Raw genomic sequence first — 27,119 nt, forward strand, 5'->3', positions numbered from 1 at the left:
CATGGGTGATCAAGAGAGAGAGCATTTTATTTTTTTATGCTTTAATGTATTTTCCAAATTTTTAACCTTGAGCATACAATAAATTTGCAATAAAAAATTAATTTTATTTAGAAATTTCTAACATGGAAAATTTTTAATGTTAAGTGGAAATTAATTGACTAGTAAAAAATTAAGCATGTTTCAAAGGAATATGTGAAATATAGCAAATTGCCTGTTAGTGTTATTTTAATTTTCAAGTAAAATTTGCCTGTTAATTTCCCACAAGTCTACAAATATGTCTTCTTGCTTTTTAAGAGCCAGTGCTATAACAGAATATTTAAAAATGAGATGTGAATAACCCAGAAAAAAAATTCCAAAGAAATAGGCAGTACACCTGAATTTGAAATAACAGAAGCAGGTAAAAATAAGAATGAAACTGGAATGAGGAAATTATCTTGGATTAAAAAAAGAACATGTGCTTACAACACCGAAAACTGATAAACTCTTAGAATATCAACTTAGGAAGGTTGGCATCGTTTCTCCTCACTCTGCCTTGCAGATGAAGTTTTCCAGCGATAACGACAGCTCCACGAGGCAACGTGGAATTAAATAACAGTCTCAAAGCAGAGCAGACCTCGATAATCATGGCGGAATTTTTCTTTTTTAAAAAGATCAATATTATCACTTACCAATGGGATACATGCATATACAGGGTGGGGCAAAAGGAGGTTTACAGTTGTGAGTACATGAAGCAGTTTATTGTGTTATTATTTATTAATTATTGTATTTTCCATACGAACAACTGTAAACCTCCTTTTGACCCACTCTGTAATTAAAAATTGAGTTTCCTAAGTCATAATAAAGAACTGCCTTTGCCTATCCCATCACTTTTTGCCTTATGTCTATGCTGAAGTCTTATTCTCCAGAGTAGCCACTTTAAATCTTTTTAGGATTTCTTCTGGTATTTGTGCTCACAACTGCTAATTTAGATGTTACTTGTTCCTTTCATATTGTCACAGCTGAGTGCTTTTTAACATTCCCCCAGGGGTTGTCCCCTCCACACCATCCCTATACAGTGATATCACAATTTTTAGTTAAATCAATACCCAGTGTTTGTTTACCTTAGCATATCTAGATAAGTATTGTTTGTGCCTCAGATTTCCTTTACTGTATGACTTTTTATTTTTACTGGCATTATTTTTTTAAAAAAATATTTTATTTATTTATTTTTAGAGAGAGGGGAAGGGAAGGAGAAAGAGTGGGAGAGAAACATCAATGTGTGGTTGCTCTCTTGAGTCCCCTGCTGGGAACTGGCCTGCAACCCAGGCATGTGCCCTGACTGGGAATCAAACCGTGATACTCTGGTTCGCAGGCCCGCGCTCAATACACTGAGCTACGCCAGCCAGGGCTTTACTGGCATTATTAATAAGGCCCCATTTCTTCCTCTGCTTAGTTTTCCATGTCTCTATTAGTAATTCTTTTTTGTAAATTATTCAGTATAATTTCGTACATAGTCAGTAATCTTTTATTTTTCATCCCTCTTCTTTTCTCATTTATCTATTCTTCTTAAAACTCCTCTCTAAATTTGTTGTTTTGTCCTGGCTGCTTTCCTGGTCTGCTGCATGGTTGTCTTCCTGGGCTTTCCTTGATCTCTCTTCTGTGCCGATTCTCAGTTTATATAATATCGCTTCCTCTTTCTAGGTTCACTACCTCATTTGGGTGGAACACATCCTCCAGTAGCTTCCTGAGAACAGGTACACTAGAGTAAAAATGAAGAGGCCTTTGTGTGTTTTAGAATTTTAAAGTCCAATGATATTCTTAGTCCCAACTATTTCTTTTTTGTCACTTGTTTTTCCCACCATACTGTTTCCAGGAAGCACTTAGGATTTTTTTCTTTATCTGTTACTTACTAAAAATTTATAGTGATGTACTTTGGTGCGAGTTTATTTTCATCTGTTGTGTTGAGTGTTCTGTTCCTTGCATCTGGCAACAGATCTTTCAGTTTGGGGAAATTGTCTCATGTGTTTCCTTTGATAATTCCCTGTTCCCAGTTTTCTCTGCCGTCTCTTTCTGGAAGGACTATTAGTCAAATGTTGTCCCTCTTATATTAAAATTTTAATTTATTTTGTTTTCTCTCCATACTCCCTGACAGTTGGCTCTACCTTTGAGGATATTTCTTCAGCTTTACCTTTCAACTCATATGTTAAAATTTATTTCAGATATTATAGTTTAAATTTCTAAACACTTGTTCTTACTTTCTGATGTTTTCTTTAAACAAAATTGTGGACTCTTGGTCTCAGGTGCAGTATATTCTCATCTTTCTGAGAACAGTAATCAAAGTTTTCTTTACTGTTTTCTATGCTTCGGTGTTGTTTTCATTTCTGTCTTTCATGTTAAAGACTTTTTCACATTCTCTGATCTTCACACAGTTCTGACAGGCTAATATTATTTTTTCCTTCATTTTATAGTTACTGGGTTTTAGAGAGTATATCATTGTTTTATTTTATTTTTTACCACAAAAGCCTGAAAAAGTTATCATGGACCAGCCAAATCCATAGTCCAGCTTCTTGACCAAGTTGGATTCTCTCCATGAAGTCTCTTCTTAGCCTCCTATACTTTACTCCCCCAACCCCCAGAGACAGTTGTCTTACTATCTTAAACAGCTCTGTTAAAAAGATCTGATCTTTTAAATGTTTAATGGAATTATTTCTGCTTCCCTGCATCTTTCCTCTGCCATTAGCACTACTAGTTCTGTCCTCTGGGCCATAAAGATGGACCAAATCTAAGTCCCCATAAGATAATTCCTCAGATGTTTGAAAGGACATTGTCATGACTCTTCCGTGTCTGCCATCCTCTAGCCTGAGGAGGCCTCGGCTCTCCTCCTGTATTTCACTCTTTTGTCAAGCCCTACTTACTTCACATTTAGAATGAGCTCCTCACTGTTGAGGTCTCACTAAGTGTGGTGTCTATAAAGTAATACAGAGACCAGATATGCTTTGGAGACAGCCTTGAAGGGGATGCTGACATTTTATTAATGTGTCTTGTGACTAGTTTACTTTTAACCTGGGGAGTTTCATGTACTCTAACATCTTTCCTAATTGATGGTAGTTTTGATAAGCTTCTCACAAATTTTAATTTCTAGGACTGTGGGCTGCTTACTTCTGTTCACTTCCTTTTTAATTAGGGTTATGAGTATGTTGTCTTTGTTGTTTACTGCTCTGGTTAATCTCCTTTCAGGACCACTTGCAGTTGACCTTAGTAACCCCAAATGAAGGTATTAAGGTAATACTGAAAAACAAAAAGATCTTGTTAATGAAATGTGCATAAATAAAAACATATATGCATATTTAAAAAGGGAAATACAATATAAATGAGGGTTTTCCATGCATCATATTGAGTACTTTGTACACATTACCTCATTTGAGCCATGAACTACTGTTCCTCCCATTTTGGAGGTGAGGAAGTAAGGCTAATGCCATATAACTAGGAGGCCAAATGTGTGAGATCTAGAAATGCCAGAGTCAAGACTTATAGAAGTGAAGCTCACACATTACATTTTGTGCTAATTAAGCTGATACTGTTGAATGTAATTATCTTATACATTTGACTCTTGAATAACACTGAGGTTAGAGGCACTGACCCCCTTGCCCTCCCACAAAGTTAAAAGTCCCTCACAAGTTAACTTGTCCCTTGATATCTGTGAGGGATTGGTTCCAGGACTGCGCCACTCCCTCCCCACCATGGATAAGAAAATCTGAGCATGATCAAGTCCCTCATATAAAATGGCACAGAACAGTACATATGTATAATCTACTGAGGTGTGCTGCATCTTTCTCTTTTAACAGAGCATACCACACATAAAAACTTTCCTTTAATCAGCGAAGGTGATGACATTGACATTTTAAATACTAATTTTTGTGGTTCTTTAAGAGCAAGGATTAGGTCTTATTCATATTTACATATACAGTACCAGGCACATTCCAGGCAATCTGTGATTCAAATCAGTGCTGGCATGAATACATGAATGAGTACTGAATGAATGAATGAAATTGTAAGACAGCAATGACTACTAAAATGTTTAAGTCTATTAAAGTTATTAGACATATTTACTCCTACACTGAATCCTCAATACATTGCTTTGTTTTATGAGCTCATATATTTACTCTTTGTAATTTTTTCCCTTCCTTGCTGTCAATGTTCTAAATGGAACATCTGTAGACTTGAAACGTGCCTGAGGCTCTTTGCAGATGGGAGAGGGTAAAAGGAAGTTACCCTGGATAGATCATCGTGGCCAAAGGAGAGTAATAAACTCATATTTGATCCAGGCCATGGCCGTATTCAAGGGCTTTGATCTGGGGCGTGGATTCCAGCTGCAGGGGCATCTGGGGAATATACTCTTGCTCTCTGGCCAAGTCATTGGACAGGGAGGTTTGTCCTATGAGCACCAGGAAGATGCTGGAAACACACTGGAAACAGACCAGATCCTACAGGAAAGGAGTGAACTGAAACCAGTAGAGGGAGTCAGCCCCCTACCAATTTGGTCAACATTTGCAGTCAGGCTCGAGTGCTAGGGTAGAAATGAAATGAGAACCAGGACCTGGGTAGCTAGGCAGACTGTCACACACTCTGGGACAGATTTAGCTAACTAGGTTTGCCCAGATTCTCTCATAGAATGGGTTAAATTTCTTCCAGAATACATGTTCCAGGCATGGGAGTAGTCATGGGTTTTCTGATGCTCTCCCACTAGGGCAAGGATGTTTCTACTATACCTGAGATATTAGGTCGAGTTGATACTCAGGAGACAAATCTATTATGTCTTCACCAGGGCAGGACAAAGCTAGACAGGAGCAAAAAAGAAAAAAAGCTGCTGAAGGAAATTCTGTGAATAGAAGCTTCCTTCTCTTCTTTAGACCTACCACCCTCCAGTTTGTTGGTGTCTCTATCAAAACACACTGCTCTGAACTGAAGACAATATGGTACAGATAGTGCCATAAAGGCACTGGTCTGCAGGGATCCATAAAGGGCTTACGTTGTGCCAAGCCCTGTGCTAAGTACTAGGCTTTCACTACTCCATTTACCCATAAAACAACCCTGTTGACCAATCAACATGTAGAGCATGTTCATCACTTCAAAAAGTTCCCTCATGATTCAGTACATATTTATTTATTTACTTTTTAGTTGATTAATTGAATGAAAAACTGAAAATCACTTTATGGGTGGAACATTTTCTTTCTGCATTACATTGGAAGTGAGATTTTGACAAACTAGGTGGGTGAGTATGTCCAGAATGGGAAAATAGTGAGAGGACATGTCAAATAAGGAACATGTGTCAAAGGAGATAGTGATATGAATGTGACTTGTACTACTACGACAGTTGGAAGAAAAAACTAGTTAAAGTATTTTAAAGACTATCAAACATTGCAGGAATGAGCCATTTGGAAAGTCCAGTCATGAGCGGGAAGGATGTGAAGGAGGAAGAGAGAGAATATTTTCTGTTCCCTTAGTGGCTCTATCTTGCACTAGTTTGTCTCAGTTCTTCCTGTTTTGTTTTGGTTTTTTTTTTTTTGCCAGTCTTGCTATTATTTTATGTATTTCTGAATTGATTCTTTAAAAGCCCTAAGACTGCTTTTTAAACTCCCAGTCCTCTATATCACAAATCCTATTAGTTTCAGGATTCTTGGATAGAGGGGATGGCGAGATGTCTAAGATAGAAAGACATGGGGCCGGAAGTGGAAGCCTTGGTTGAATTATATACCAGGCCACAAACAGGTTGGGCAAGTTCCCTTGCTTTTTAGTCTCAGTTTTCACTTCCCTGCAAAATGGGATTGTGTATGTGTGTGCATATGTGTACATGTAGCCTCTGTTTTCCTAAGGAGTTTCTCTGAGTCTCGAACAAGGGAGTGGACATAAGTGTGTTTGCAAAATATTGTCGAGACTAGCAAAATATAAAGTTTGTTTTTTCAAAATGTAAAGTTTTATGAGCAGCACTATTGCTATTGTAACATGGCCATTTTCTAGACTCCATTTAATTTGGAAGCTCCCTAATTCACAATGATTCGTGTGGTGGAGTCATTACTGTGTTGGAGCCTTAAATGGAGACTTTATCCCAGATTTCCGAAAGGTCATCCACCCCATGGTCACATGAGAACAGAAAGTAGATCTTGTTTGCTAATTGGTTTCAAGTATTGTCAGCTTCAAGTGGAGGTCTCTGGGCATCTTTGGCTGGCATATCAGGGGGCATTGCAAAAGAAAAAGGCTAAATCTTAACTAGATCTCAGAGCAGATGCGTACTCTTCTCTTTGCTACTCCTTTTCTTAAAAAAAAAACAAAAACAGATTCTACTGTTAGAATGCATGTGAGCCTATGTGCATCAGCTTGTTTTCATTCATTTTCCGAAAGCTTTCCTTTGCTCATTTTATTTTAAAGATATAATAATCTAACACCCCAATTTTTATATGATCTTTTATTTTAAGACTTTCACAAAATTCCTAGACATTTTGCTCAAATAGTGTTATACCTTCTCTATTTCACAGGTATGCATGAAAAACCAATATCCATTTATATTCTTACTGGCATTTTGATGGCAGGAAAAAATGCCTGAGCTTATTTTAGAAAAAAGTCACATGGCAGAAAGAATAACAAATATTTGTGGTTGCCTTGGGAACTCAGCTTCTAGATATTACTGATGATGGAAAGGAGGAACAAACTTGGAGATAACACATTTTGGTGACTAGGAGAACAACAGGAGGCCCTGCAAAGAAGGGTGGAAAGAGAGAGAAAAATCTATGTAAAATATAAGTTCCTAGTCAAATGTTTTCTTTTTGTGTGTTTTTAATTACTATATCCTGCCTTCCTAAGGAAATAACATGGTGGGATGCTTTATATAACCAAGTGAGTTTCTTGTTCAGCTTTTTTGTTGTTGTAGCAGTAAAGATCAGGATAGCCCTTTGACCATTTGCCAAATTAGTCATAAGATAGGTGTCAAAGGGAAGAGACGCTGAAGCCAGGAAACCTGCTCTGTATCCTTGGATCTTTCTTGTAATAGCCCATCTTCAGAACACACGGGCTTCGTGGGAGCACTAAAAATGTCTTTGTGGCTTGCTGCTAGCATTTCCAGCAGACTCACCAGCAGCTCTTGGCTCTGATCAACTTCAAAGATGCAGGGACTCCTATGAGCTCTGATATCTTGTTTAGAGATTGGGGCTAACTGCAGGTCTGGAAAAAAATTCTGGCTTTGTTGCCAGTCATCCTGAGACCTGGGTAGACCTGGAATGTGGAAGTTACAGGGGTCAACACTTCTGAGATGCATGCTGCATCTGACTTGCTGGTCCCTCTAGAAACATTTGGTGTACACCCAGAACACTGTCGGAAAGCACCCCTGGGCCTCATTGCTCCTTCCTCTGGCGCTGGCAGACAATAAAGGAGGGAGAAAGTTACTTGTTGGAGGAGGAAGTAAAGCTGGAGGCTTGGGTTGGCAGTAGGATTTAAGCATCAAGGTCTGTAAGGCTCCAAGGCTCTTGCCACTCCATTCCATCAAGACAAGATCATAATGGGGTGTGTTGCAGGGAGTTCGAACCTAAGAGAGTATATATACATATATATATATATATATATATATATATATATATATATATATATATATATATCACAGATAACAATGACTGGGTTCAGTTTCCTGAGGTGATAAAGATTGGCAGGCCCACATGTAAAAGTGAGGAAACACAGGTAACAGGCTCTACTGCTGCGTATCAGCTGGAGTGGGAGGCCTTTCGTGAGGGCATAATGTCAGATCACATGACTGGACAGCTACTGTGGACATCTATCTGATCACCCTCCCAGTGTAAAAACTCAGCTCCTCTCTGACTCTGTATTCTCTCTACATCTCCTGAGGGAGTGGCTGGACAATTCTCCTCTGTTGTCACAGACTATATTCAAGAGGGTCCTTTGATTTCCCCCAAAAAGGGGGTACAGCAGAATGTTCCAGTGTTTGGATGAACCAGTCTTCTGATCCTAGTTCTGCCTCCTACTAGCTGTACAGCCTCAGTCAGGTAACTTAACTTCTCTGAGTGTTAGTTTTCTCACCCCTACAATGGGATTCATGTTCAGTACTTGGTTTACAGCTTTGTGATGAGTATTAAATGAGATGATGCAAGTCCAGCCCAGGCTTTGGTTGAAGCAGCAGTTGCTGGAATAATTGTGGGCAAGATCGTAAGGTCACAGGACATGAAGGTCAGCCACAAAACCCAACGTAGCAACTTATGAGGCAAATTTTCTCAGAAGATGGCTATGTAAACTGGCCACACTTGGCTGAAGGAAGTGGATAGGAGGCTAGGTTGAGGGGTAGAGAGGATAGAAGAGAGTAGAGTTAAAAATGAGTGTCAGTTCCTCTTAATAATTAAGAGACTAAAGTTCCCAGAGTCAGACAGGCTTATGTTCCAGCTCTGCACTTTCTTTGTGACCATAAGCATATTACTCAACTTTCTGATCCCTGGTTTCCTCAAGTGCAAATGGGTTAATGATAGCTACAGTGTTGTGAGGGTTTCATGAATAATGCATGTAAAGTGCTTAGCACAGTGCCTGGTACCCAGCTGGCAAGCGAACAACAGATGATGATGATGAGGGTGATTGTGAGGATGACAGTTTTCCTGGTTTAGAGTCCTGCAATGCTGCCGTTTTCAACTGATGAGGTGGGAAGGAGACAGGGTGAGTAACTACCCTGTTACTGGGTGTTGGCAAAGTGGATATCTTGTCCAGGGCCTCGTTTCTGAGCTTCTCTTCTGCCTTTTGACTCAGGTCCTTCTGCTCTGTTGCCCAGAGCCTGGGTGCTGCCTGAAGCCCTTTGCTTCCCAACCATCCCAAGGGGTGGTTTTCCCCTGCCCTTCCTGTACTGTCTCCAAACTCCTGTTCTTTCTGTGTAGCTTTGTCACAGCTGCGTTTGGGGAACACAATCCATCTCAATAAGTCACTCTAAGGTGTGAAGGACCACACAACTTTCTTTCACTTTTAAGGCCATCAGAGGTATTTCTTATTTAATTCCCTCAAGCTGGAAATTAGTAGAGTGAGGAGCCATGGAGGATAGAGGGTACTTTGAGCCCAAGGACTTCCATATTGCCCTGAAAGGAACCTGCAAGGCAAGCCTGGAGGAAGGGGCCAGATTAGCAGGGGAGGAAGAAGGTATGAGTTTCTCCTGCCTCCTTACTGCATCCCCTTTCTTTGCCTGAGAAAGTGAAACTGATTCTAGAATTTGAGGCTAATGTTGTTCCCCAAGGAGGAGGTCAATGTAGGACCAGCAACTACCAATCCAAGCTTAGTCCTAGATTTGGGTTCACCAATACCCAGCGTCAGCAGCAAAAGCTGGCAAAGGTGACAGTGACAAGAATCTTCTCATCCACTCTAGACTTTCCTATCTCGAGAAAAAGAGGAACCCTGGAAATTTGCAACGTAAAAAATTTTAATACCATTTGTAAATATATTTTAAAAGCTTTTGGTTACTTGGGTATTTCACATTTGTATACTTGATTTTATACATTGACTACAAATGAAGTTCAGGCCTTATGAACTATAATCATCAGTATCATAAGCATCATAATCATTGAATTTATAGTTCATATGGTGGCTTCTTATACATTTTTTCAATTTAATTTAACCCTCTTAATGACACCGTCAAGGAGGTATGACTGTTAATCCTCATTTTACAGTTGAGGAAACAAAGGCTGAGGTGACTTACTCAAGATCCCCGATCTAGTAACCTGTCTGTAGCTTCTGTTTTCCTTTGGGTTTTTTATTTGGTTGCACCATCCAATGTGAAGCATGATCAAATTAATTTCCAGGAAAAGAATTGAGAGAGCAAAAAGGAAATCAAATCTGTGATTCATTGATACAACTTCTAGGGACATTTGATCAGTTTATAAGTATTTCACGCTATATTTCGACCATCTTCATTTTTTTTCCAAATCAAACTCTAACCTATTGAAATTGATATGCTGCTTCTACTCTACATAAACACGAAGCTCTACATGTCACAAAGGCTTAGAAGGATGGGTGTCTAGTAAATCAAGGGCAGTGAAGTCTATTTCTTACTTGAAGACATAGATGTTTTAGGAGAGGGAGGGAATGTTAAAGATATTGTTTGTATAAATATGCAGAAGTGCAAGATTGGCAGCTCCATGCAGGGCTTCGGGTCACATAATACAAAGGAAGGAGAGTGAAAAGAACATTGTTGTATAAGATAAATTACCCCAGTGAAGTGGAGGCTTTGAGTGAAATGTTTCTATTACAAATTACAAAGCAAGGAAGAAGCAAAATAGACTATCAGTGGAATATTTGAACTAAGGAAGGGTTTTACACATTTGATATGTGAATTATTAGTATTTTGAAGATATCTTACCACCTTTGTCTTGGGAAATTTGCTTAACCCATCTCATGTAAATGAGACTAAACAGAGACTAAAACAATACTTAATTTATAGGACCTTTAAGAATGTTAAATGAAAAAAAATGATGTGAAGTGCCTAGCATAAAGAAGGTCATAATAAATGTTGGCAACACTTTTGTCCATTATCCCACACCCTAGCTCCTTTCATTTATGAAATTATGAAACACTGTACTTTGTCTAGATAGATGTTGCAAATAGAATTTACCAAAAAGAGAACCTGTGAAAAAAATTTGATTTTCCTTGCAGATACTTTTTGCAAATCAGACAAAGATATTAGTACCCTTCTTCCTTGATTTAATTCTCATTCAAAAAAAAGTTGTGGTTAAGAAGGTAGTTTGTTTAGGCATCAATAATTCTGAAGAAGGAAAACATAAGGCAACCAGACACATGGTGTCAATTTTTAGGTAGGTAGATTAAAAAAATATATATCAGAAAAGTAATAAGTGAGATCTCTTAGTCAAATTTGCTAAAGAATATGGTTCAAAAAGATAAGAGCTTAGCCTTGGCTGATATAGCTCAGTGAATTGAGCATGGGCCTGCAAACCAAATGGCTGCCAGTTGATTCCCAGTCAGGGCACAGGCCAGGGTTGAGGGCCTGGTCCCCAAGAGGGGGCGTACGAGAGGCAATGGCATATTGATGTTTCTCTTCCTCTGTTTCTCCTTCTCCTCCCCTCTGTCTATAAAAATAAATAAAATCTTTTTTAAATTTAAGAAAAAAGATAAGAGCCTAAAAATAAAATAACCAACTAAATGAGAAATCTGATTATGTAATCATAAGTAATCTTAATGGGTAAAAAATGAAAGGTATTTAAAACACTTATTTCACCAGATGAACTTTGATAAGATACTCAGAAATTATGGATGAATTTAATTTTCTTTTATATATTTATTTTCTAAAAATTTCTATGATGACTATGACTTTTATAAAATGAAAAGTTTTTCCCTAAGGATTTGTACCATAGAGAAAAAAATGGCAAGTAATTGAGAAGAATGTTTAGACACTTGGAAATGAGGCATGCAGGAAAAATGCTAAAGATAACAAAAAAGATGTTATTTTGGTGACGGTTCAATGCTAGAACATGAACAGGAAGAGGGATGCACAATGAATTGGAACCTCTGAACTTATATTTTGCTTCAATCTAGAAAAATGCAGCTTAATTATTCAAAGAAAAATATGCACCATTAAGAAGTAATTGAAACACATGGGAAATTATTAAGAGCCCCTAGTTTTTCCAAATGACTATAAAGAATTTTACAATGATGTTCTTTAAATTCTCAGTAGCCACTTAAATCATAAAATATGGGAAAGGATGGATTCAGGAAACTCCATGTAAAATTGACTCTTGGAAAAACCTTGAAATAAATGTGGAAAATGTGTTAGCATCACTTGAAACTGGCATGGATTTGCTAAATTAAGGTATATCAAATTACCCCAATTTGGAAGACATGTAGGAGGGTGCTAGAGTTAATAAATTTTGCCAGTCTCTCAAATTTATAGGAACAGTGCATTGTATTTTAGCAAGAGGTTCACAAAATTTTGTATTTACAGAAAATTTCAAACAAAAACAGAAAGAATAGTTGACAAACCTCTATATGCCAACTACTACTCATCTACAACAATTAACAATATATTGAGATTTTTGTTTCCTCTATTATTCTCCCCTCTACCAAATGTTTTTATTGTTGGTTATGGAATATTTTAAAGCAAATCAAAAGTATTTTATCATTTTCCTTGTTAGTTCTTTAGTATACGGAGATATATAGCAAAGTCTTTTATGGTATGCTTAAAGATGAGTTGGAGAAATGTGGACTGGATAAGAATCAAATAGGAGAATTGCTACTAGCACGAATCATAACTAAATCATATTGACGAAAGGTCTGAAATCCACCTTGAAGATAGGTTATCGGGGGAATATATCACAGGGTTGTATCCTTTCCCCAGTCTTGTAAGACACATTTTACCAATGATTTGGAAGAAGGCATAGAAAGCATGTTTAGCAAATTTGCCAACAATACATAGCTTTTAGTGAGTGTGCAATGTATTAGATAAAAGAATCAAATATCATCAGGCTGGAAAGGTGGGCCGTCACCATAAAGGTTGACGTTTAAATGATACAAACAGGGTGAGAATCCTAACTTGGACATAGTGCATGTGAGAAAAGATCTCCAGGTTTTACTGGACTCAATATGAGTATCTAAAATAAATAGACATGTTAGGCAGTTCAATTAAAGTTTCCAAATCAAGGATGTAATCACTTTGCTACATCTGTAGTATTATCCTCAGTTTAGAGTAATGTGTTTTGAGAGGGATATTAACAACCTAGAGAGAATGTAGTGGAGGGTAATTAGGGTGCATGAGACCTGGCAAATGTGATATGTAAAGAATGATGATGGAACTGGGTTTATTTAGCCTTCAGAAAGGGAAACTTGAGGATAGGATATATATATACTGGCTATCTTTGAGGATTTGAAAAACAATTTCATATTGAAGAAGTAAACATACTCTGTTTTGCTTCATAGCTTAGAGCTGGGATCAGTGAGTAGAAGTTAAAATGAAACAAAATCTTGGGTTAAGATAAGAGCTTCCGAGTAATTACAGATGTTTGGCAATGGCCCCAACTACATGGACATGCTCTTCTGGCCCCATTAGAAAAGTTTATTGCAGAAGTTAAATATGTAAGAATTCTGTAGGCATGGATTGGACATTTGGAAGACATTTGAAAGCTTGGTTGTACACTGGAATCACCTGCAGAGCTTTAAAAACTGAGCAGTGCCTGGGCCCTGTCCCCAGACATTTGAATGCAATTGCTCTGGGTAAGTCTGGAAAAAATCCCAGCTGATTATCCTAGTCAGGGCTGGGAACCTTGGAGTGGTTGAATTCTAAGAATTTTTTCAACTTTGAGACTTTTTTCATCTGAAAAAGATATATCACTTTCATGGGGTATTTTAAAAGTTGCAATGGTAGAAAGCCTGAAGATGCCAATAAAGTCCGAGAGAAAACTGAGCTTAGGGAAGAATACACAATTGTTTGAGTGATGCTAAAGTTGCCAGAGGGTACCAGTGTTGACAGTTTGAACAGAACCCAGTATTAGACCAGTGGGGCCAGACTGGACCTTGATGCAGCAACCTCAGTACTTGGGTTCTCACTAGGGAAGAATTCAGAGCCCACACTCAAACTGTAAGAACAGTTTATTTGGAAAGTTATGGAGGTAAAAGTGAGTGGCAGAAGAACTGAGCCAGGAAACAAATTACAAAGGCAAAAAAAAAAAAAGTGTCCTTAGAGCTTAAGGGAGAGGAAGGTAAAGGTAGCATGCTTTTTGGGGAAGGAGACGGGGAGGGAAAAGGCCCAGCTTGTTCCCAGAGGGAATGTGCCCTGGGTCTTCTGTCCTAAGGGCTTTTAGGGAAAAGTTCAAAATTCGTGTTCACTAGCTGTTTATTCCAGGGGTAGTGTCTCGCTTGCTTGCCTAGCATCTTGCCAGGATGCTGGTGGTGGGCTCAGGAGCATCCTTTGGGGTGGCTTGGAATTCCTTATCCTACCTCTCTCCCTCCCAATCCCTGCTGAAACTGTAACAGCAGGGAAATTGTAAACCCCCCCCCCCCCCACACACACACAATTCTTCTGACATTGTTTTTGTAAATGCTGACTCTGGCTAATATGCAGCTTGATGATAAACAGCATGTTTGTTTAAGAATCCTAGGAACTAACTTCAAAAGATACTGCCTCTGACCTTCAGGCATCCCAGCTCCAGGAGATTTGCTCACCTCTAAACATAAAGCCAGAATGACTGAAGTCAGGATGACTAAATCAGGGTGATGCCCACAGGACCATCTCCGTCCTTATTGGAGTAGATTGTGCTCATCTGCACGTAGAGAACTTTTCAACTCCCTCCCTTGATCTCTTCGTTATAAAAACGTCGGCCTGCACTGAGAGGTGGAGATGGGCTTTAAGAGATGAGTCCCCCATCTTCCCAGGAAAATTAGCTTTGAGACATTAGAGTCCCTCCTCTTCCAGGTGGCTGGCATCTGAATAAATTTTCTTTTACATCATCACCTGCCTCTTGAGTATTGGCTTTCAGCGCAGCAGGTAGCCAGACCTGCATTCAGTCACAAAAATCTCCAAAATGATTTTGAAGCTCATTTTTTGAAGAGCATTTCTTGAAGAGCTTCTTGGCAATTCCCTAGCTTCCGGTTCAGTCCTCCTCCCACCCTTGTGTTAACCGATCATGAAGGTGACTTCACAAAGCTGGCTGGCTTTACAGCGGCAACGAGAGTGGCTGAGGGAGTTTCCCATTAGGTACTGACAGGAGGTGTGCTGCCCCCACACATCTTCGTGATCTCTTTCTTATAAAAGGAGAAAATCATAGGTGGGAAGGATATGTTGAGTTGTTCACAAAAAGAGCACAGAGAAAGTGCCTCTGAAATGATGGTAGAAAGGCTGATGACAGTGCTTTAAATGTGAAGAATAAACTGGGCGGCCTTCACCCAGTACCCCTAAAAGGCCTCACAACTGCTCTTCTATTTTTTAAAATTATTAATCTTTAACTAGGGGGTAGCTACAGAGTCGTGAGTCAAAGCAGTGGTTTTCAAAGTGTGGTCTGTGGAGCAGCAGCTGCAACATTACCTAGCAACCTGTTAGAATGCAAATTCTCTGGCCTCACCCCAGACAGACTGAATCAGAAACTCTGTGGTTGGTATTCAGCAATTTTTGTATTAACAAGCCGTCCAGGTGATTCCGAGCAGGTTTATGGCTGAGAACTGGGTTACAGAAACTATGTTTTCAGAAGGTTCTCTGAACAGGAAAACTATGAGCCAAAGGAATTCTAGTCATAACCACTAAGCCAGGTTGGGAAGTGGGGTAGACAATTTCTTACTAAAATAGGTCAAGTTACAGGAGAGAAAATCTGTAAGAGAGAAAGGTTAAATAGTATCAGAATGAGGAAGCAGTGGTCCATCTAATTAACTCATGTCATTACAAAGGTACTATTGAAATGACTATGATTACTAATACATACCTGCACAAAAAGAAATTGGATAATATTAATTAAACTTCTTAATATGCTACATTTTGTTCCACCTTGGAGATGTGCTTTGTTATGAAAACATTATGTCTAGTCTGTTCTAGCCAGTCCTTAACTGAAGCTCTATGTCAACAGGAAAAATAGAAACTTGCTGAATTTTAAGAAGATGATTTGGCTGTTACAATTTTATTTTCCTGTAATAACAGTTGCCAAAAATGTGAAAAAAAAAGTTATGATCTTAATCATAACAAATTGACCATAATAACGACAACAACAACAACAATCATAACTACAGTTCCCATTTATCGAGTGCCTGCTGAAAGCCGATGCTGCTTGTTTGGCGGTTGTGGATAAGCAGACATAGTCCATGCCCTCTGAGCCAGTGGTTCTCAACCTTGGCTGCACATTAGGTGCACCAGGAAGCCATTAAAAAATAACAATGCTGAGGCTCCACCTCAGTGGTTCTAATTTAATTAGTCTGGGGTGGATCTCTGGAGTTGGTATTTTCACAATGTTCCCCCCCTTGAATCTGATGCGCAGCTAGAATTGAGAATGACTGGAGTGGTGGAACACTTAAGCTTGTAGGTAATTACAGTGGCCTTAAGTGATATGAAGAATGAGTTTAGGGTGATATGAGAAGTGCCAGCTAGCTCAGCATTCATAGAAGTGTTCTCTGAGGCATCCTTGAGGATGTGACTTTTTAGCTGACATCTGAAAGCTGAGTAGAAAATAGCTAAGCAAAGACAGTTGGGGGAACAATGTTCTAGGCAGAGTAAAAAAATGCTCTAGGGCTCTGTGCCAGAGGAGGAATGGTGAAGTGAGGGCTGAAAGGAGGCCCTCCTTTAAAAAGATGATTTGGCTGCTACCACTTTATCTTCTTGGGGTTTTGGTAAAGAATCACAGATATCAAAAATGTGAAAGACATTGTGAAGTGTGAAAAGAGTGAGGAAATGGCTGATAAGAGTCTAGAAACCAGGGAAGGGGCAGAACATGTAGGGCCTATGATTTACATAAAGAATTTTGGTCTTTATTCTAAAGTAATGGGGAAGCTATGAAATGCTTTAAGTAATTAGGGGTAAGTGATCATATCCACACTTTGAAAAGACTTCTCTGGCTGAAAGCAAAGCAAATTGTCAAGAAGCAAGACTGGATGCAGGGAGACAAGTTGGGGGCATGCCATGGGAGGTGGTGGTGGTTGGCCTAAGAAGCAGGCAGTGTGATGGAGAAGGATGGGTGGACATCAAAGTCTTTGGGAGGTAGAATCTTAGCACTTGACACAAGGTCTCAGTAACATTTGCTGAGTAAGTGCATTGCTTGGATATGAAGGGTCAGGGTGACAAAGGAATGGAGGATGATGCCATTTTTCCTGGTGTCACAACTGGATGATTAGAAGAGATGTTCACCGAGCTATGGATATTGAGATATGCAAAACTATAGGATGAACAGGTATGGGGTAAAGGGAGGAAGCATGAATTCTGTTTGGGCAGAATAGGTTTGAGGTGCCTATGAGTCATCCAAGCTAAAAGGTCTAAGAGGCAGCTGAAAGGTCAAGAACACAAGTGTGAACTAAAGATAAGTTAGAGTATTTCTCAAAAAAAATGGACAGTAGTAACTGAGACCGTGGGGCTGGCTGAGCACTCTTTTCATGCAGAGCTCTCTGTGTTCTCATATCAATTTCCTGAAGTAAGTGATAGAATTTTGGCCTAGAAAATAAAGATTTAGAAAGGTTAAGTAACTTGCCCAAGTCACATAGCTAGTAAAAGTCAGAGTTGAGATTCTATCCCATTGGGTCATTACATACTTATAAAGGAGGGGATGCATTGGTTTCACCTAAGTGTACAGCCTCTCTTTGATCAGAGTGATTCATTCTCTGAAACAATGCAGAGTTAACTATTCTTGCTTAGAAAAAACTAAATGTGTATTTCCTTCTATTATAAACATATCATTTGACTCTATTATTTCCGGTAATTCAGTGAGAAAATATTTCATGGAGTTCATGACTAAGCTCTGGGACCCAAGTTTGGGATTTACTGCCCAAACATCTGTCCTCTTGTTTCCTACAATACATGCAAACTGAAGCTGAGGTTGCCTGGCAGCTCGCTAAAAATAGAAGCATGGAGTTGAGATGTTAAAACACATTTGTAATAATCAAACAGCAACCTCCCTTTTCTTGATAGAAACCATTGTGTGATAAACATTCAAATCAATCCTATCCAGTTATTTATTCAACTAACATATGGAGTAGTGACACAGGCCAGACCTCTGATGATTTCTGGAGATCTAAAAGGTACACTCTGTTCTTAAGGTGTTGTCCTCAATGAGACTGACATGGGTGAAAGGCTATGTATAGTATTGTGGGAGGGGTGCTGAGACAGATGCAAAGGAGAGTATTTAATTCATCACTAGAGAAGGGCAGAAGACTTTTAAGAAGACTTCTTAGAAGTGGTGACACGTAAACTGCTGATCCCCAGCCTCAATTTCCTCATAAGCTGGAGTTAGCTAGATAAAGAAGAGAGGAAAGAAGAGTATTTTAAAGAGAAGAAAGAAAAAGGACATTGTACACAGCATGAGAATATGAAAAAGAAGGGCCAATTTAGAAACTAATACCTTGAACTATGCCTGGATTGTGGGGGGACATGGCCTTAAACTTGTTGTTAAAGAGTTTGACTTTTATTTTGAGACACATGGGTATCATTGAAGAAGTTGACACTGGTGGGTTGCATAATCAGGTCTGCACTGTTGTATGGGTCACGTTGGCTTCAAAGTTGAGGATGGAAAAGAGAAGAGCTAGATGTAGGCAGGCCACTAAAGAAGCTGTTGTAGGAATCCAGTCAAGAAATAAAGAATAAGCAAATAGATTTGAGAGATACTTAGTGGGTATAATAAACAAAATCTGGAGTTTGATTGGAAGAAAAGGAGTCTAGGGAAGCTGGGGGTATGGTAGTGACCTTCACTGAGAAGATTATGCAGAAAAATTTGAATGAGAAAGAACATGGTGAGCTTGATGATAGAACACCAAAAGAGATGTCCAGTGGGGGACTAGAATTATAGATTGGGAGTCAAGAGAAAGTCCTGGACTGGAGGTACATGTCAGGGAATCATTGCTATAGAGATTAAGGAGTCATCCCCATAAAGATTAGGAAATCATCATTGTTCAGTTGGGTGAATGTATTTAAAATGAGATGAGCCAAGTTTCCAAGATGGAGCTCTGTGGTACATCCCTATTTACAGGGTACAAGGAGAAAGAGAAGCCAGCAAAGTAGAGGTCAGAAAAGTAGGAGAACTACTAGAAGAGCCCACTGTTAAAAGAGCCAAGAAAGAGAATGTTTGTAGTGTCAAGAAATTAATAGTATTAAGCCCTGGCTGGGTGGCTCAGCTGGAGTGTCATCCTGTATACCAAAAAGGTTGTGGGTTTGATTCCCAGTCAAGGCACATACCTAGGTTGCAGATTCGATCCCTGGTTAGGGATGTGTAGCAACTGATCAGTATTTCTCTCTCACATGAATGTTTCTCTCTCTCCACCTCCCTGCCTTCCTCTCTTTATAAAATTAATAAACATATCCTCAAGTGAGAATTTAAAAAAAGTTAACAGCATCAAATTCTACAGGGAGTATAAATATGGGGAATTGTTCTTTGGATATTTGTGTGAGTGGCTTTTATATAAGGATGTCCAACATGAGGCTCACAGGCCACCTGTGGCCCAGGATGGCTATGAAGTCAGTCCCAAACAAAATCATTAATTTACTTAAAACCTTTTTTTTTTGCTTAGCAGTTTTCGTTAGTGTTTGTGTGTTTAATGTGTGGCCCAAGACAATTCTTCCAATGTGGCCCAGAGATGCTAAAAGTTTGGACACCCCTGCTACAGGAATGGTGGTGCCGAATTCAGGAGTGGTGGATCAAAGAGTGAGTGAGTTGTGGGGAGGTGGAGTTTAGAAATGCACAGAGTGCAAGGAGAAAAAACCAACTAAACAAACAAACAACAATTGGCGTGGCCTAGATCAGCTCACTGGGGATGCATAGGGAGAGACCTGAAGGTAAGAAAAGTGGAACAAAAATACCAAAGCTCTGAGAAGATAGGAAGTAGCCTTTCCCCACCCAGTCCTGAGAGAATAGGTGGAGGGTGAGCCCAACAATGTCTTTGTAATTCAAGTTAACTGTCTTGTCCCTAAAGATGAGTCTACCAGTGCATCATTCCCTGAGGTCAATTGTAGATAATGAAGACTTTCCCAGAAGGTGGAGTAAAATTTTCCCCTTCAAATCATGTGCTCCCAGAGTCTTTGGGTTTGCAGATATGTCTAGGAAGAATTTAAAATATTTTATCCATCATCCCCAAGTACCATACTGTATGCTTCCTTTTGTTGGGTATCCTGAGCTTTTGCTGAGGTCAATACACTTTTTCCTCCATTCAAAACATTGTAATTCCAAAGAAGAAAAAGCATACAGAATTACTCTTAAATTTTTTTAAATTTTAAATTTTATTTACTTAGTTTTAGAGAAAGGGGAAGGGAGGAGAAAAAAAGCGAGGGAGAGAAAGAATTGGCTGCCTCTTGCATGCCGCCAAACAGGGACTTGACTCATAACCTTGTCTGGGTATGAACCAGCAACCTTTCTGTTTGTGGGATGACACCCAACCCACTGAGCCACATCTGTCAGGGTAGAATCATCTCTTACCTACTTTGACCTTCCAACTCTGCTTCCTTGTTCCACTGCATCCCTCCTACCTTGGTGAGTCTGGGCAAATATGAAAGAGCAGACCACCTAGCTGTGAGCAAGAAGTGCACAGGTTGAGCTGTACTTGGGTACTTGTGGTCTCTGCATTGCATCTATGGGGAAAGACAATCTATTTTCCCTTGTGGAATAAAAAGAATGAGAATCTTGTGAAACCAAACATGCAAAAGATAGACATAAAAGATAGGCATACATACCCACTTACTGTTTAACAATGATCACCTAATTTTTTTTCAAGTATCATGGCAAGATAACTTGGTGGACATTAAATAATAGTAGGAGCTGTTAGTTTGATTACTGGTATTTTAGGAGGCTATCTTTCAGCATTATGAAGGAAGAACTTTTAGGAAAATGGCATACGTGAGTCATGGGCCCAAGCACCTTCTCCCCCTAGACCTCACTGGAGACATACTACACCGACCAATTCTTTTAGTTGTTGCCTTTTCACTCCATGCAGATGACCTGAAATCACCATGTTCACACATTCTTTCTTCATTTAGAGTACGAAATTGAGAAGGACACCACTTTCTTAGTTGTACTTTGGATTTGACTAAATACTCAGGTCAAAAGATTGAACATACTTTTTAAAGAGTGGGCAATTTTGGTAGGAGCTGCTTTCATCTGTCATGTATTGGTTTTAACCAATTTTGCTTGAGGAGGACACTTCTTTCTCCAAGGTCCAGGGACCTTTCTCTAACCCCTCCTGCCTTCTACCTTACTAAATAAATACAGAAAATATGCTTTAAGAAAATCTGGGGGCTCTTAGTTTGCCCCTCCCAAATATCAGTTGTATCTGTCACGCCTTTGACAAAAACTAGATACTAATCAATTTCAGATTGAGTTTTCACGTATCTGAAATGTCGTTACTCAGTGTTGATGGCTGAAGAGAGCCAGCTGCTTAGATACCAGATGATCTGTGACAGAATTACCACAGACATTTAGAAACTTGATCATATCTTAACCAGAGAGCATTCCTTTTTGTACTGATAGATAACAGACGAGGTTTCTAAGAGGTAGGGCCAAATTTCCATCAAGACAAAGCTTTGAATCTATCCAAAGTCCTATCAAGTAAGACCTGACAATTCTGCCTCAAAGTATACAAAAGATATTATGGAAAGATATTATGATCTGGAAAGAATGAATCAGTGGAGACCAAGAGATGGCTGCTTGGACTAACCAGGTTAGTGAGTGGCTAGTAGGATAGGAGAGTGGGCAGATAGCAGAAAAGTCAATATTAGACCACCAGTGTACAACTTCCCACTTCCCCATGCCCATCTTCCAGGCTCCTACCATCTTTGCCATTTACTCCAAACTGGAAACATTCTTCAACTCAAAGCCTGTGGGTTATCAGGAATTTCTACTAAGAATTTTAAATTGTTTAGAGAATTAAGGAGGGAAGGAATAAAAGAAGGAAGATAGATAAGGGAGGGCCAGAGGAAAGAGAAGAGAGAAGGGAGGGGAAAAAAGAGGGAGTAAGGAAGATCATGTGGTAAAATATTTTAAGAATTGTTCAGTGCAGAAGGGAATTAACATGCAGGCAGGAACTGCTATCCTTGGGGTATCTACTTTCAGGGTGGGCCAATGGCTGATGTCTTGGAGTTTGGATTTCAGGGATGTTCTTACCATTCTGAGAACTGACAGGATTGGCTTGCTGTGCCTGGACTATTCGTGCAGGGCACTTGGTTTGTGCTGGGCATCCACTTTTCTTTGGGGAATTTGGAATATCGGTGAATGCTAGATGGAAGGTGCCTATTGTACTAGCCTTTAATGAAAGCCTTGGGAACAGGGTCTCTGGTATGCTTCACTGATAGACATTTCACAGTTGGGGGAATTATGTCCTATGGACTTTACTTCCCTCACAGTTGAGGGAAGACCCTTGGGACACTTGCATCTGGTTTTCCCCAGACTTTGTCTCATACTTTCTCTTTGCTGATTTTGCTTCATATCCTTCCACTATGAATGATAAGATTCACTATAATGAATCTTAGCTGCAAGTATGAGTATATGCTGAGTCCTCTTAGTGAATCTGTAACCTTTCAGAGTTGACTATGCCTTTATCCAGTAAGAACATACTACACCTATTATTCCATATCTTGCTCTTAACGTATAAAATATTTGAAGATAGTTTGCATCAACATTCATGGATCTCAACCTTTTCCATGCCTGCATAGTATTATATATAGCTGTACCAGAATTCATATAGCCAGACCTCGATTAATGGACCTTTAGTCATTTTTAATCTTACTTTTACAAATAATGCTTATATGTGCAACTTTTTATACATTCATAAATGTCATCAGCATATTAAACTTCTAGAAGTAAAATTCTTGGGTCAAAAGATATATGTACTTTTTGATAATATTACCCCACCAAGGAGGTAATATGAATTTTTACTCCAACTAATATGTAAGAAGTGACTGTTTCCACACATCCTTATTAATATATACAATTTCTTTATGGAATTTTCAGTTAAATTTACCCTTTTCAGGTGTAAATTTTGATGAATTTTAATAAATATGTATAGTTATCTAACCAAAAGTATTCTACTCCAAGAGTATTCTGTCATCTCAAAAAGTTTCCTTGTGGCCCTTTGTAGTTGACTTTCTGTCTCTGCACTTTTGCTCACTGATTTAATTTTTTGTCCTTAGCTGTGCCTCTTCCGGAATAGCATATAAATGAAATCATATAGTACATAGCCTTTTGAGTCTGCCTTCTGTCATTTAGCATAAGGCTTTTGAGTTTCATCCATCTCATTGCATTTATCAGTAGTTTATGCCCTTTCCATTGCTGAGTAGAATGCCATCATATGGTTTTATTACAATTTTGGTACATTCAGTAGTTGGTGAGCATTTGGATTATTTTGAGTTTTTGATAATGAATAATGCTATTAGAAATATAGGTACAGTTTTTGTGGAGACAGGTCTTTGTCTTAATTCTTCTTGGGCAAATACTTAAGAGTGGGATTGCTTGGTTATAGGATAAGTATATGTTTAACTTCATAAGAAACTGCCAAACTCTTTGAAAAGTGTCTGTGCCATTTTACATTCTTAACAGCAATGTAAAAGAGTTCCAGTTGCCCTGCATACTTGTCAACATTTGGTAGTGTCAATATTTTTATTTTGGCTGTTCTAATATGTATGTAATATTATTACATATTTATCAAACTTTTAAGATTTGCTATTCTGAGAAGTAATAAAAGGGAATTTAAGGGGGAAAAAGGGGTGGGGTTTGGAGAAGCAAATATGAAGAACACAGGGATGAGAACCTGGGGGGTGGAAATGGGAGGGAGGTGGGGACCATGGGGTGGGGGGGCCGGGATGGGAGAAACAGGCAAAAAACTGTACTTGAAAAATAACTAAATAAAATTATTGAGAAAAAAGAAGTAATAAAAGTATCTTATTATTTTTCATTTATATTTCTTTAATTAAGGTTAATTAGAATACATTTAATATATTGAGAATATATATATTTCTTCTTTTGAATCATCTATTCATATGCTTTGTCCATTTTTCTATTAAGTGGGTTGATCATTTTCTTAATGTGTTTTAATGACTATATATATTAAGGAAACCAAGTATTTCATGGTTGTAAACATTTTCCCCAGTTCGTCATTTTTTATTTTGTTTATGCCATTTTTATGGAATATTTGTATGTTGCAGGAATATTTTTATGTTGCTTCTGACTTTTGTACCTTATGGATACAAAAATGGGCAGGTAGAAATGAGAGGACTTATGAATGTAAGATATAGAACACAGTGAACTGTAAGGCTAGGTGATCTGGGTGGGTCAGTTCACTCCCTCCACACCATGACCCCCACACCAGTGATATATGGTCATACAGATTTTCTCAGTCTTTCTCATTGGCTACAAATAACCAAGGCTTGTTGAGAAATGCAGCTGCTTTGAGAAATTGTAGAGTCCCCAGGGCATAATTCTTCAATTTCAGATGTGGAAGGGGATTCATTTAGTGGAAGCAATGTGCTTACTGCAGAGACCATCAATACATGAGATTGTTACACTTGTTGGCTGGGACACAGGGAATTCCTGTCTGCAGTCTCAGTGATATCACTTCAACGGAAACAACCCTCCTCCTTGCCAACCCTATATTTGAATATGGGATTCCACAATGCCCACAAAGACTTATTGTGCTCCATGCAATCTATGTCCAAAAGAATTTAGGAGAGGCCAAAGGGTGTGGATGAGGAGGTAGATGGTATGGTGGGAGGAAGTGAGGAGGAAAGCAAGGGAAGGGGAATCTTTTGCTTCCTTATTTCCCACAGATAGAGCCCATGTTGGCATTTGATTTTTGCAGTCATTAACGTTTTTAGAGTCAGTCACACCAAGTGCAAAGTCAGTTACTTGCTGCTAATCTGAGAGGATTGCAACCCACAACAAGAACTATGGGGTAGGGAGCATGGGGATTGGCAGGAAGAGCTTGTTTCCCCACCCCCGAACCCTTCTCCTGTTTCCACTTCCTGTGTCCCACCCAAAGCTGAGTCTCTGAGGCATTCACCCAGGATCACCTAGGCTATTTTAAGGTAAATGCACTCCTTTTCTTACCAAAGAGCTGTGAACCAAGAATAATCAGCTAATCAACATTTGAAAGAGTAGAAATAAAAGATCATAAGTAATGCAAATAACTTCCTTTGAAGTCTGTGGTTCAAAAAATCAGTGAGCTAGGACATGGGTTATTTACTCAATTACCTATCTTTCTACTTCTCTTTTCATTTCCCTAAACACACATCTTTCTTCTGCTCTTCTTATTCTCTGTCATTCCTATGTCCCTCTTGCTTTCCCTCCATCTTCTTTGAATTTTGCTCTTTAACTAATTGGTCATCACTGAGGCCTTGAAGTTCGTTTTTAGCATTTGTATATTTATTGACATTGCACTGACTTCCTTGATTTAAAAACAGGCAAGAAAAACCCCCAACCAAATTAAACTGCTTTATCTTCAAACTCAACTCTGGATTTATTAATTGGGAAAAAATGGGGTTGGGAATATATGAAATAGACTAAGATCTTCTCATTGCCATCTGGGTGAGTTCTTTTGTGTCAGGTCGACTGAAAAGGAATGAACCTGAGTAATTTCTACATGTCTCTAATGCAGGGCCATGGATGAAGCAATGGAATGGAGAGACTAGGATCAAATCCTTGCACTGCCATTTGCAAGAGTTATGACTTTGAGCAAGTCCTCAAACTCCCTGAGAATCATAATTTCCACCTCGGCCACCTAGCTGTCAGCTTGTGACTCTCAGGGACCAATCACTTTTATATTTTTAAAGGTATGACATTGTCTGGTATCATTATTGACAACAGTCCAGACAGCCCTTCCAGCCAAATCATCAAAGCCTATCACTTTTCATTTCTGGGTGATGAGATTGACTTTCACATATAGCATTAGTACCATGTACCAGGCACTGCAGTGAGCCACAGTTATATGGTATAGGGTAGCATGATGGTGAAACGCTTAGCCTCTGGACCCAGGATGCCCAGGACCCCAACATTTACATCTGTGCAATTTTGGGCAACTTAACCTCTGTGTGACTCCATTTACTAATCTGTAAAATGATAATAATAATAATAGTACCTGTAATTATGACCTTATTTAGAAGTAGGGTCTCTGCAAATATAATTAAAAATCTTAAAATGAGATAATTCTGGATTTAAGGTGGGTCCTAAATCCAATGACTGCTGTCCTGATAAGTCAAAGGAGAGAGAAAAAGGCCATGTGCAAACAGAAGCAGAGACTAAAGTGAGAGACCCACAAGCCAAGGAGCTCCAAGAGCCAGCAGAAGGTAGAAGAGGCAAGAAAGGAATCTTCTTCAGAGCCTTTGGCCCTGTTAACACCTGGACTTTTGGCCTCCAAATTGTGAGAGAATAAATTTCTGTTAAATCACTACCAAGTTTGTGGTAATTTGTTGTGGCAGTCCTGGGAAACTGATATAGATAATAGTACATTACCGCATAGGGTTGTAGTGAGGGTTATATTAGTTGCTATATTTAAAGTGCTAAGAGCAGAATTTGGAATACAGTGAAGGCTCTAAGCATAGGCTGTTATGTATTGTTAGTTCGTTGAATGTGACTTAGCAACCCTATGATGTAGGTACTATTAGGATTCCCATTTTGCACACGAGGAACAAGACAGAGCAAAGGTGAACTTGTCTGGGCTCTGCTTTCACTTGAGCCACCCCTCAGAAGTCTATGGAATCTGACTTTATGCTGTTGGATACTGGTGACTGTTGGCTTGGTAACTCCTCATGATAATGCTCACTCAGTCAACGTTCTTTAGTCATGAGCTGCCAAGATCACAAGGTATAGAGAAGACCTTCATGTGATGGTGTTTACTCCTTCTTGTTGCATCTTCCCAGCCTTGGTCTTGGCACAAGCTTTATTCTAACAGAGCCAGGACTTCAAACTTGGCTGTGTGGTTGTCTCATGACCTGACCTCATTGAAGTGCCTTTAGTACCTCCTCACAAGAGGCAGGGATGTGCTGTCTAAAAAGCCACACCCTCCCTTCTCTGAGGACTTTAAAGGCCCCAATGCTGGTGCTTCATGTGGATTATACAAATGACTAGAAGTAAGTCATAGCATTTTAGGTAAAGGAAAAACTCTCACTGGAACCTGCAAAGTCTTACAAGCAAGGCAACTAACTACCTCCTTGACCATCTCTTACTGTTCTCCCCTCATCACTCTTCTGGCCACATTGGACTCCTGGTCAGGCATTGTCCCATTTAAGGGCCTTTGCACATGCAGTTCTGGTTGCCTTATATGCTCTTGCCCTAGAGGTATACATGCATTCTTCTTATACTCAATATCACCATCTCAGAGAAGCCTTTCCTAACTACCCTATCCTTGCTTTTCACTTTTCCTTTCTTTCCTTCCTTAATAGTTATAATTATGTAACATACTATAAATTTTACTTATTTATCTTGCGCATTATCTTTTCCCCCAAACTAAAA

At 39.1% G+C, this 27,119-nt stretch overlaps 1 protein-coding gene across 5 annotated transcripts in view; it reads left to right on the plus strand.

Annotated features, from left to right (window-relative positions):
- The window catches only part of ENTPD1 (ectonucleoside triphosphate diphosphohydrolase 1), a 98,638-nt gene that overhangs the window by 17,453 nt on the left and 54,066 nt on the right, over positions 1–27,119 (plus strand). Inside the window, exon 1 of one of the 5 annotated variants that reach the window (XM_037138899.2) lies at positions 8,544–8,682. The exons of 3 other annotated variants lie outside the window; for them this stretch is intronic. In XM_037138899.2, coding sequence (XP_036994794.2) covers positions 8,643–8,682 — 40 coding nt within the window. In that variant the 5' untranslated portion in view covers positions 8,544–8,642. Of the gene's footprint in view, positions 1–8,543; positions 8,683–25,278; positions 25,442–27,119 lie in introns of those variants that run through there. One more of the 5 variants, XM_037138901.2, reaches the window with a different exon arrangement.

This window comes from Artibeus jamaicensis, unplaced genomic scaffold (assembly GCF_021234435.1).
Source record: "Artibeus jamaicensis isolate MK-2021 breed Jamaican fruit bat unplaced genomic scaffold, CSHL_Jam_final contig_252, whole genome shotgun sequence".
In the NCBI taxonomy this organism is placed as follows: domain Eukaryota; kingdom Metazoa; phylum Chordata; class Mammalia; order Chiroptera; family Phyllostomidae; genus Artibeus; species Artibeus jamaicensis.